General features: G+C 38.6%; 1 protein-coding gene across 1 annotated transcript; it reads right to left on the bottom strand.

Annotated features, from left to right (window-relative positions):
• Positions 1–11,464: 11,464 nt before the first annotated feature.
• Positions 11,465–13,434, bottom strand: mid1ip1l (MID1 interacting protein 1, like). The gene is made up of 2 exons (XM_081382470.1): positions 13,281–13,434; positions 11,465–12,591 (listed from the first exon to the last, which is right to left on the bottom strand). Exon 2 carries the CDS (start codon positions 12,582–12,584, stop codon positions 12,093–12,095), a length of 492 nt encoding a protein of 163 aa, XP_081238596.1. The 5' UTR covers positions 12,585–12,591; positions 13,281–13,434; the 3' UTR covers positions 11,465–12,092.
• Positions 13,435–13,476: the final 42 nt, after the last annotated feature.

Genomic DNA, 13,476 nt, shown 5'->3' with positions numbered 1-13,476 from the left:
CAGGAGACCGGGTTATGCTGAGGTGAGGGAGTCAGATAATTCCTTAGTCAGGCTTTTTCTGCAGCAGGGACACATGACTTAATGTTGTAAAAAGTAATTAAACAATAAAACAGTCCTAAAATATACCTCTCTTACGCTATCTACGTTTTATATCCGAGAGTTAACAGATAACGCAGTCGCAGCATGCCTAAATGAATCACAAATTAAGTCGAATGCCAAAGTTTCAAGTTAATCCTCCATAAGATAACTTCGTTCACCCACATATATTTCTCAGCCTATGAGTAGGTTAGTTTGAAATGTCTCAGTGCTTCTTTATATGTCCATTAAAAAACACAGTTTAGCTAGAAAATGCTAAACAACATGCGCAACAGCGTAACTCGACTCTCAGCTGTCGGTTCGTTTGGTTGCCTGGTGCTGAATTGAAGCAGTGGGATGGAAGAGAATGCTGAATGGCTGGGGGCCATTTATATGCAAAAGAGCGAATAGAAATTGCAGCACGGTACAGCGGTGAGGTGTGTGGGAGAAAGTCATCATGAGGAAGATGAGTTAAGGATGCCGCTGGGGACAGGAGACCGAATTAAAGCAGAATGCAACGAAATGACGACATGCTTCAATTAACACCTCGACTGTATCTCTGTATCGGCGCCTCATGGACAACGAAACGTGCATTCAGTCAGTCAGTCAGTCAGTCAGATTTCTTCAGAATCCTTAAGTCACTTCACGGATTTGTACTGTTCTGTAATCTTAAATAATAATAATAATAAGGTTATTTATCGGCTGCTATTTACTGTATATTAATTAATAGGCCTATTTTGAATTATCTTTTAGTTTAAGATTTTCAGATTTCATTTAAGTTTTAATATATATATATATATATATATATATATATATATATATATATATACATATATATATATATATATATATATATATATATATATATATATTGTTATACTTTTGTAATTTTAGTTTTTTAATTTCTTTATTTTAATCAACTTCAACTTAAAGTTGGAAGTTGTGCTGTTAGGTGTGTTCAACTTTAAGTGGTGCTCACTGCAGAGTCAAATGACGTCCAGCTCCACCTCTCTGGACGTTTAATGGGCTGGAGTGATAGAGTTGTGGGTAGGGTTAGGGTGTGGATATTCTAGCTCCACCCATTAGACTCAAATTTCATTCAGTCCTCCTCCGGGCCCTGTCCCAAATGGCTCACTTCACGTGCACTTTCGATCTTGTGGACTTAAGCCTGTTTTATACTTCTGCGTCGGGCCTACGCCGAAGCCTCTACGCTGTAGGCAACGCGTTGGTTTTCATTTATACTTATGCGTCGTTGTCCGCGTTGACGCGCAATTACACTTGCAGAGGGAGCATGTGAAACCCGAGGGAGGGGTTCTAGCAGACCAATCACAGCGCTTGTGTCCGCGTAGAGTTGACGCGTTGTTACATTTTTGGAGAGGTGCACGTCAGGGTACGCCGAAAGGCCTCATTATACTTCTGCGTCGGACCTACGCCGGAGCCTATACGCCGTAGGCAACGTGTTGGTTTTAATTTATACTTCTGTGTCGTTGTCCGCATTGACGCGCACCTAGGGAGCATGTGAAACCCCGAGGGAGGGGTTCTGGCAGACCAATCACCGCGCTTGTGTCCGCATAGAATTGACGCGTTGTTACATTTTTGGAGAGGTGCACGTCAGGGCACGCCGTAGGGTACGCGCGCTACACACAGCCTACGACGTAGCTACGGCGTGAGTTCGACGCAGAAGTATAAAACAGACTTTACAATGGCTGCCGCGTGCGCGTGTCCGTTAAGTCCGTGAGACCGCAGTGTGTCCCATTTCTCATTTTTAGATCTCAGAAGGGTGCTCGCGAGCGCCCCCATGTGGTCGATTTGCGCCCTTGATGCGCACTTTTGCCGAGCCCGCGCTGATGCGGATTCCGCAGCAGACTTCTTCCCGACAGTCAAAGCGGCATTACGTCATGAAAGTGCGGACTCAGAGGAAGACCGCGAGTGCTTAGGGTTCCATTTGGGACAGGGCCAGAGAAATTCCAGACATTCTCTGACAGGGCACTGGACGTCTAGACGAAAGGTGCATTCGACATCGACATACGTCACAGTCGTGCCGTCGGCGCTGTCTCAAATAAAACAAAATTTCTAGCCGGCATACTCTGCTTCAAGTCAGACACTGATGGGTCAGCGCTGCGCTGTACGAAGTCGAACAAGCCCATAGTCTTTTTTTTGTCTATCAGTTTGATTGAATTGTTGGATCATTGTAGTTTGCTATTGCTGCGATGTCATGTGAGAGACACGTTGTCCAGCCCTCGCGCCAGAATACTCGTCATCAGAGAAGAGATGTTGCTGCAAGGGTTATTTTGATTAAAGATTAAGAAGGTACATGTTTTTTAAAAAAAAAAATAATGATGTGCATGGATAAATCATTTATAATAAACTCTACAATATTCCATAAAAAAATAAAAATAAATAAATAAATAAAAATTCATGGTAACTTTAAACATAGGTTATTTATTTCAGTTAGTTTCCAAGGCAACTTCTTTCATTTTTAATTGAAGTTTTTCAAGTTTAAGTTTCTAATTTTCTCATTTCTCATATTTATATTTTATTTCATTTCAGCTTTATTTCAGTTACCTAAAATTACTTCAGGGATTGCTTTACAAAGCAAAGCAAATTAACTACTGGAGGTTACTACAGTTCACTGGTGTCACATAGTTATTATAAAACAGACTACCACTTTATCGTTCCAAACCTTGGCTTATTGACATGATATTAAATCCATATATGGATTAAATGTGTTAGAATTAACCAAAATGACCAGTCATGTCTTTTTCTCTTACAAGCGCAATTGCATCATATGTGGACTCAGATTTCAGAGCCACTCCTTCACCAAACCCACAAGATCTACTACCTGTCATTGGTTGGCCCTTTTGGAGCTAAACCGTGATTGGTCTAAATCTAGGGCACGTCTTGACAAGACATACTGACAGTTATATATGCACATGCGGCCACATGGAAGTAACTGCAGTGTTAAAAATAACATAACAAAAGGAAAAAGGTTTCAAACCTTTCAAATAATGCACATGTCTTTGACTAAATGCATTGACTAAATATCATTAGCTAAACTCTGCTGGAGTGAGCTAATGGCAAAGTTACTCGTCAGATAAACCTTGAAACTGACCAACACTAAAGTCTAAAAGTCACTTGATTACATCAGTGGTTTATCCTCCCATCTTAAATATCTGCGTACAGGAGGACAAGAAGTTTTCGTCTTTGTTCAAACGGAGATTATGTAAGAGCTCTCCCACAAAGAGGCGGTCCTGCCAGCTTTGCTTCTCTCAAACACCACCAGGGAACTTCCCTTTTAGCATTCTGCTTTTATAGAGAAACAGCAACAGTTAGAGATGCCAGACAACCTGAGCGGGCACTGCTTACATGTTAATTAAGATACCCTTTCTCCTCGGTTAACCCAGATTCAGTTTCATCAGGGTTTACAGTATTTTAAAGCAATGCACAGAGATCTATTCACTTAGGAACACTCTGTTCTTATGTAGGCTATCTTAAACAGATGTTTGTAGAGCTGACCTTGTATTAGTTTAACTCTCCAGACATGCTGAGTAATGACTGAGCAATACTGTCACTGATCAGTGCTGCTAATTCCATTCTTTATAATTATTTATAGCCTTGCTAGCATGGCTCGATAATCTGTTGCTATTCTTAAATGACTCATCTCTGCCAGGGACAAATATTCCTGCGGATGTTAAGTATAGAATGTCATTCAAACATCATGACACGTGGCCCTTGAGAATCAAGATCACACTGATCACGCACAGATCACACACTTGAATAGTGTGACCACGTGCAAACTTTCACACTGCCAGCTCACAAGGTTTGGTGCAACACACAGGTGTTTCCTCAATTATGCTATAAAAATATAGCAGATTTCAAACCTAGCATCCTAGATACACAATATTATTTTCATACTCTTTGCATACGTTCACAAAATTAGAGCTTGTTTGGAAATGATGCATAATAAAAATATTCTGTTCACTAGAGTATTTAACTTGAGTTTCTTTTCTTTTCTTTACAAATCTCTCATTTCATCTCAAATACGCTCCATATTGACACTGTTAACTCCTTGGTAAAAATGTTTGTTGTGGAAACTACTAAGGGGCAGGTTTTTTTTTTGTGTGGAAATATTGAAAAATAAGTAAGCACATACATATTAGACATATTATTAGACATTAATAACACTCCTTGATTATGTTATCTTATAGTTTTAATCACACGATAATTTATATTTTTATAATGGTTTCATAAAGTCTGAGTTTGGGACTAGAGTAAAGCAATTAAATCTATACATTAAAGTAATTTGAAATAAAGCAAAAATAAATTACAAAAGCATAATAACATTTTTCCAAGACAGTTTTAATGTGACCCTCATATAACAAAAAATAAACAAAAGAAAATAAAATAATAAAATTAAAATAATAATAAACCCCTGGGTTAAAAAAGTGGGAAATATATGGCAGCCATACCGCAGCTTAAGTGATTAAACGTAGGGTGTGTATAGACACATGTGAAATGTAAAATTTGAGAAATATATTGCTTCAAACTGAAATATTGTCATTTTAAAGAAATACAATTTCAGTGCTTGAGTTCAATTATTAAAAGTTGAATCCTTGTCTGTGGAAGTTCCACATAATGCAGCATTACATGACTGACAATATCTAATGTTCCTCTTGTCCTTCAGATTAGATTAAATCACGTGAAGGAGTCAGCTCGACCTTTTCTGAGGACACACCATTCAATTTCTGAGGATAACAGGCTGAGAACAGTAGAGTAAATCTTTTTCTTGAATATTTTGTGTAAATGCACAAGAAATGCATTTCCCGAAATCCCAACAGGCAAATAATAATCACAAAAAAGGAATGTGTTCCAGTGAATGGGTGAGCACACTCATTTTACCAGAGAAACTATAGTGAACTTAACAGATATGCTATGATTATCCTAAGTAAAAGCAGATCTGCATGAGTTATTGGCTGTATGGGTGGAGGGAACCAATGCAACACTGCATGTCAGGTTGAAAACGTTCCAGCTAAGCGCCACACCTACAGTGTTATGTAACCTCAGTTGCCTTGAACATTCTTACAGCTACACGTTTTCCACAGAGCACCCTGTCTTATAGTCTGCATGAGCTGATCATGTACAGCAAGACAGCTGCAGGATGAATTCCTTGCCCTCTCTGACTATGTTGAATTACAGCATGTCTAGTGTTTTTTATAGTCTTTAACTTGCAGTGTGGCACAAAGACAACAAACATTTCATGATAAGATAGCTTGTATTCAATGCAATGTCAACTTTAGAAGTTTTTAAGGGTTACTAAGCACTTATTCTTTGCTGATTGTTTGTTAACATACACCTTTGCACTTTATGCAGGCCCTGTTTCCTGTGAAAGATAGGGGAAGGGTTCAGCCTTGCATCATGCATGCACAAAAAAATGCGCTAAATATATCAGAGGGAAAAACATCAGCAGTCTGAAGGTCATTATATAAGCATCTGGATTAGTTAAAGTGTCATGAAGTCAACTGTTTAGAACTGCTCATATATAAATATATTAAGATATAATGTGGGAAACACATGGAAGCCTGTTTCTTCTTCAGACAAATAAAAAAAGAATATATATATATATATAGCAGTGAGACAGAGTTTAAAGTAATAAATAAAGTCACAACTGTGAGACAGCGCTGATTACTAAAGCTAAAATGTAAATAAAAATAAAGCTACTGTAAATAGGAATATATATATATAAAAAAACTAATGAAAATGACAAAAGCACATAACAAAATTAATGACACTTAAACTGAATACTGTATATCAAAAGAAAAGCTAACTAAAATAATTAATACATATTATATTAGCATATAAACAATACAATATTTGGGGCTTCCAGACCGAATGAATAGGCTTCCATAGAACCTAATGATATTGGCTTTCACTCCGATCACTGTGAGATAGAGAATCACAATAATTATTTATTGTGTTCCAAAGCAGAAATGGGCTTCCATAGAAACATAATGCTGTGTATTTTACATAGGCTACTCAAATTACAGAGCAACGCATCACACATAAGAGTTTATTTACCAACTCTGATTTTACACTGACTTCTTAAGAATAAAATAAAACGGAACTATTGCTTTATTGCATTTTTATGAAATCATACCATTACCACAGACTATTGCTCTGTCAGGGACATGTTACTTGCAGACACAAGAGATATTGCCACATACTGTCATGCATCTCCTAAAAATCTCAATGAAAAAAACAGGACCATAAGGCATATCCCTAGCTGACTTTTGTGCTGCGTGAATGGTGTGAAAGCTCGGCCTCTAGTACTGAGAGGTCGCACACAGAGAGAGATTGGTAATGCTTTAATGGAGCACACAGGCTCTCATTATATAACACAAGGCTTAGTATTGTAAGGCTGAGTGGGGTGAGCATCTCCTTACCCAAACCAGCTGATCATCTCACCATAGCATCACTAACAGCTGTCAGCCACCCAACATTATGCCTTTAATAAATTACCCAGGACCACAACATTGAGTAGTAATCAAAACTATTCAACTCCCATTGCAAATCAGGTTTATTGGCAAAATTTACACACTTTCAGCTGTTTGCAATGAACAAATCAAACAAAAGTATTCAAAATAGTTCAACACAGCAAATGTTTCAAGTGGTTTCCCCAAATTCAACTGAAAATACAACTTTTAAATGAGCAACTTTCTGCAGTCTCAAAATTATTCAACCCCCTGAACAGAATCCCTCACAACAGCACAAATCTGCAAAACAGATGTTGTCTCAAGCACACCTGATGCAACTAATCAAGGGCTTCATTAGTTGCACCAGGTGTGCTTGAGCTAGAACACATGAAATATCTGAACTGGCTAGGTTTGTTGAGTCACGTTTGACTGCATGTTAGAAATATGGCTAAGTAAAAAGAATGGTCCAAAAAATTTAAGAGAAGATATCATCTCCCTTCACAAACAAGGAACAGGATTCAAAAAGATAGAGACACCTAGAGACACCATTGGAAGGATAGGTGGTTCAGAAAAACCTTGAGTGACTGCAAAAGACCTGTAGCAAGACTTGGTGGCAACAGGCAGAGGTTTCAGCTTGCACAGTAAGGCGCGTACTAAATACATGCAGTTCCCATGCCAGAACTCCAAGACATACACCACTACTGACCCAAAAGCACAAGAAAAGTCAGCTCCAATTTGCTCAAAATCATATAAATAAGTCACAGAAGTTTTGGGATTATGTTCTGTGGAGCGATGAAAAAAAAAACTGGAACTTTTCAGCCCTATGGATCAGCGGTATGGGGGAAGAAGAATGAAGCATATTTTGAAAAGAACACTCTACCTACAGTTAAGCATGGTGGCTCTGTGATGCTCTGGGGCTGCTTTGCATCCTCTGGCACTGGAAACCTGCAGCAAGATGGATTCATTTTTGTATATCAAGAAATCCTAGGAGAAAACGTCCTGCCGTCAGTGAGGAATGCGGAAGCTTGGGCAACATTGGACCTTCAAACAGGACAATGATCCCGAGCATACCTCAAATTCCACCAAGGCTTGGATGCAGAAGAAATCCTGGAAGACTCTATAGTGGCCATCACAGTCACCTGACTTGAACCCCATGGAAAATCTCTGGTGGGATTTGAAGGCGGGCGGGTGCAGCACGCAAACCCAAGAATATTACTGAACTAGAAGCCATTGCTCATGAGAAATGGGCTAAGATTCCTCAGAAACGCTGCCAGAAGCTGGTGTCTGGTTATACATCTCGTTTGCAGCAGGTCATAATGGCAAAAGGGTGTTCTACCAAGCACTAAAGATGCTTGCCATGAAGGGGTTGAATAATTGGTTGAAAGCCTGCAAAAGTCATTAAAAACATTTTAAGTTGAATTTGGGCAAAACACTTGAAACATTTGTTGTGTTGAGCTATTTTAATGACTTTTGTTTGATTTGTTCATTACAAACAGCTGAAAGTCTGTAAATTTTGCCAATAAGCCTGATTTGCAATGGGGGTTGAATAATTTTGACTACAACTGCACAGTTACTACGCCTTTCACGTACGACAGTATAGTTTTTTCACGACTCTCAGGATAGTTTATAAAACGTTTTATTAATTTAAATGGAATGTACATAGGTTTGGTCTTGGTGGACTATAGCTATTGTGCTGCTGCTGCTGCAGAGCACGTACAGCTTGCTTTCGCTAAATGCTCAGAACATAAAATAAATGTAAACAAGCTGGAGAGGAAGACCCCCATAACAGATCTAGGCAGGTGGTGCTGGGGAGGCGGAGGACTAGAATAAGAATTTGCATAGCGTGCAGAGTGCATTCTTTTGGATGCATCGTGGTTATAAAGGGAAGTAGTAATAGATATGTACAATTTTTGTCAGTGGAAGTTACATTGAAACAACCAATCAGAAATCGAATAGAGTTTCATGCCTGAACTTACTTCATTTAAACAGTTTAGTGTAACTTTTCAAGTAACATGCTTCTTTTTTTCATTGAGTAGCTCGATTAAATGCTACGTTCTTAAAAATAAAGATTCCAAAAAGGGGTTTTCGCAGTTATGCCATAGAAGAACCATTTTTGGTTCCCCAAAGACCTTTTCAGTGAAATGTTCTTAAAATATTTTTTTTTTTTTAGTGTAGAGAACATTTTAATAATCTAAAGAACCCATTTCCACTCTAAAGAACCTTTTGGTTCCATGGATTCTAAAGGTTCTTCATGGAACCTCAAATGCCCAAAAAATTACCTTTATTTTTAAAGGCCAATTCACACGGCACAGACAAAAGCCAACAAACAAGTTGGCCATAGGAGTTAGAATTTTATGAAAAATTACTGTCATGTTCACACCGCCCCAACAGACACAGACAAATGCTGATTGAACATGTTCAGTCAGGTGAAAACAAACCCCGACCAACAGCAACAGACGCCGACAGGAGTAACACACTGATCTGACAAAACCCAACAAACATGTTTGCTGCCGTTTGTCTGTGCAGTGTGAATTGGCCTTAAAAGTGTATAGCTGTAACAAGTTGACATGCTCATCTAAATGAACCTCTATCTCTCTATTGTTGAAAAGTTTGATTCATTCTAATGAATTGGTTCATCATAAACAGTCCTCTCTCATACTGGAATAGTTATAATTTATTATTTAATTATATTATTATTTTTATATAAATTTTGATTGATTCAAGTCTTTTGCTAGTCAGCCTTTAACTATATATATAAATAATCTGTTTAAATCAGTTTGACCCATATCATAAATCTGATGGAACATTCTGCCACGTCTCACAAGTGAATGCCAGTCACTAGCATTACATTTGTTTAGCAACGTTCCCTTGCGTGTTCCAAGACGCTCTGGACCACGTAAAGGGCAGCTGCTAGATATCATCCAGCAGACTGGATGTGCCCGGCCAAGTCTGGATTGCCTGATCACGTAGTCGCTCAATGCACCATGGCATGGGGAAGAGCTGATCCAGCCAAACATTTAGAAACTGATTTATGCTTTTATGAGTCCCTTTATGATTTATGATGGTTTTATCGTCATGCCAGTCTGTCACGGTTGCATATCCCTGATAAAACAGTTCATGCACATCAAAAAGGAAATCTTGTTTAATAAAAAATGTAATATATATAAATACATAAATTCTGTTTATATAATATATGTATATATATATAAATAAATTCTGTTTATATAATACATGTGTGTGTATATGTACACACACACACACACACACACACACACACATATAACACAAACTTTTAAGTTAGATGCGAATAATTGCTTTGACAGCACTATCATATATATAGGCTAGATAACGTTTTTTCCGCAGCATAATATCCTTTTCATTCTCTAGTATACATGTATGTGAATCCTGTAAATATGCTCTCTGGGTGGATAAAACGACATAAATGCCTTTTAAAAAATTTTCTATCTATGCTACATGTTTGTTCAAGCCTCAAAATGATATTTTAAGACAACTGCAAATCCCTTATTTAGTTGCTAGTGTATGCATCATGCAGATTAGTTCCTTTGACCGCCTGGCAGTATGCGCATCTCACGCTGACCTATTTCACATGAATGGTCAGATCGTTGGACTACATTTGGTCTGACATACCATAATGCCCCTTTGTAGCTACAGCAGCCATTTTGATATTTAATATATACAGCAATTCTCACATTTGCTTTGCTTTTGTCTGTGCTTTGTTTCCATCCACCTACATTACTTCAAAGGATGGGTGCTACCATGATTGTGGCTTGGGCGGTTAGAAAATTGTATCGTTCATGGTTCAGTGAACGTTTAGTATAAGATGAAAAACACAACTTTGGTTAAGAAAGGTGAGAAGGTTTTCAGAATCAGATAGTCTATATCTAATCACAAAGGATAAAGTCAGGAATATAAAATGCATGACAGGGAAATGCAAAAATAATTTCTTAAACATTACCCCCCAGGTTTCAGACAAGGCATAAGCCTAGACCCAGACTAAAATGCACATTTGAGCTGTTTTAACTGAAAGCAACTTGCACAGCCATATCTTAAATCATGTCAGTGTCATTGTTTTGTCTCAAGATGCACACCAGTAATGGTTTCCTTTTCAAAAATACATGCTACCTAAATGTCCTAATTGAACTAAGGCCTAATCCTGGCTTAATACAAGCCCTGCCTTTGAAACCATGCCTACATCTTTTGAGACTTAATTCAGTTTCAAACTCTCACAACATACGAGAACTGAAGATTAAAACTTCGTCTTAAAGACTAGATATATCATAATTAGATTAAAGGTCATGAACCGATAAGCTCCATCAGACATTTATGGATATAATACACTTTGAACCATTAAGAATTATGTAATGTCTCGAACTGTCTGCGTTAGCATTTACAACACTGGTTTTAATGCATTTTAAAGGAGTCAAAACGGTTGAGAATGGAGAATAAAAATGATACTTTAGCCAAAAAATAAATTGTCACACATTCATTTAGTTATAAACTTGTTTGACTTTCATGAGAAATGTTTTGGTTATGTCCATACAAATGAAAAAGTCAATAACCAAAAACTGTTGGTTTACACTCCTTTTGCAAACTTGAGTTGCCGAATTTCCCACTCCCTCAAGACGTCACAAACAAGAGAACACCTTTAATGAAAACAAGCTCAAACCTGCCTTTGCAAAACCATCGTCACACACGCAACTCTTACGAAACCAGATTAGCAGACACTCACCTACTCCATTCAGGATTAGATTTTGAGTCAAATATCTAATCCTGAATGGAGTTAGTGAGTGTCTGCTAATCTGATTTCGTAATTTGACCCAGCCCTCTGGTAAATGTTGGCATCTTATTGCACTTGAGAGGAAGCCACGCAGTTCTCTGGAGGAAGACAGTGCATTGAGGCAGTTTAAGTTAATACTTTATTTATAAGTCACTATATTACATAACAGCACAACATAAAACTTGAAATCTTTTAGAACAAAAAACAACCAGTGGCATTACAGACTCAAATGGGTCCTGTTCAAAAGGAAACAATGCATGACAAGCATACATACTTGAACAGCACAAGTGGGAAATGAAGACAGAAGGCACGCCATGACACATGGACAAGTGCACAAGAGCAGCATTAATGCATAAAAACCCCCTCATTAAAAGGCAAATTGGCTAATATGAAGAAATGAATTACCAGCATTCAGATTCTTCTACAGCTTCAAAATGACAATGTCAAGGGCTTTCTGACTTGGCATATAGAGATTTAAAAAACAAAACCCAAAACTAGCTGGAAGAGATTCACGCTGCTGAAATGGTCAGTTAAAAAAATAAAATAATAATATCTTTACTCTCATAGCCCTTTAACTTCCAGTGGAAACATCCTGAAAGCACCAGAGACTGCCAAAACAAGCAACGTGACAACTAATTTGGGTAAAAAACCCTTTTGATGGCAGAGGGGGATCTTTAGGTCCACTGCTGCACATTCACTTCCCAGTCCAACAGTTCACGAATTGTCCATTAGAGGTTAGCGAATCAATCCTATCGCAGAAGGCTACCTCCGCCAATTTCTCTCTTGTAACGACTTGTGAGATGATCAGCCTGGACGGTGAGCTTGGACAGAACGGCAAACAGTCCATGGAGGTGGTAGTGGAACTGGCCCTCCAGGTCGGAGCCCTCCACCTCGGCTCCTCCGTTCACCTGTGGCGGCTCTTCTTGCTTCACTGCCATCTCTAGAAAGCTGGCACCACCACCCATCTCCCTCTTCAGCAGGCCCCATTCCATGTCGTTCTTAAGGGACTTCACCAGCAGGTAGTGCTCATACATATCCCTCTGTTTGCTGGGGAAAGGGGGGACGTTGTTGTTGTTGTGGCTAACAGAGGCTTGGCTGTCCTGGTCCTCCAGAGGCACGTCCCGCAGTAAGCTTGGCACCATGATGGTCTCGTCCATGTTGTTGGCAGCGGCGATAAACCGGTTCATAACGTTGAGCAGTGAGTGCTTGTTGCAGTGTGTGTCGTTGCTGAGTTGCATCATGGCAAAGCTGAAATTAAAAAGGTGAAACATTCAGAACTTCAAAACGCATTGCGATGCAGGAAGTGTACAATAGGCTATAATCTCTTTCAACTAAAACCATTATAAATCGACGAGTGTGATAAACTGATTCTTTTAACGTTATGTCAGAGTTACGGCATGACATTGTCGCTGACATGCCAGTATTGCACATTATATGCTCTACAACAGTCCAATAAAGCGGTTTATTGTGGTTTGACGGGCCCTAGTTCAATTTGTTGCAGCCATGATGCAGCTCGAAATAAAATTTGCATTTATTTTAAACACGAATTCATTTACGTTTCAGCAGAAAGGCGTTAAAACGTTTGAATAAAGCGCGATTTAAATGAAACCAACTCCGCGTATTTTCACCAGAGAATCACGCAGATTCAGAGCGACCATTTCGTTCCGGGTTTTAGCGGTTCAATCGAGTCATGGTAAGATAACTCTAAAAAAATACAAATAAATTAGTTTTAGTTCCTCGCGTCGCTAGTGCAGATGGACATTTTGCATTGATATTGTAGACTTTCAGATATTAAACCGGTAACTTAGTACAGAACGTAACACTACTAAAGAACCTTGCATTTGAAAATTAACGTTCCAAGAGACGAGCATCGCTTCACCGATCTTGCAATGACACGCAATAAATGTAAAAAAAGGATTTAGATGCAATTAACTTACCTGATTGAAACTTAGTAATTGACTGGTATAGCCCAATAATAAACTATAAAAGACTGACGAAGTTGCCAACGCTTTATATCGTTCCAATAGAGAAGAAAGTTCCCTTCTTCTGAGGGTGCAAGGGGAGACCGACAAACTTATACTGTTGACGTCAGGCGGTGAAGCATCATGTCCAATGATTATACCGAGATGCAAG

The sequence above is a fragment of the Scardinius erythrophthalmus genome, assembly GCF_964197995.2.
Source record: "Scardinius erythrophthalmus genome assembly, chromosome: 13".
Lineage (NCBI taxonomy): Eukaryota > Metazoa > Chordata > Actinopteri > Cypriniformes > Leuciscidae > Scardinius > Scardinius erythrophthalmus.
Note: the sequence above shows the minus strand (reverse complement) of the source record. Positions and strands in the feature narration are given on the sequence as shown.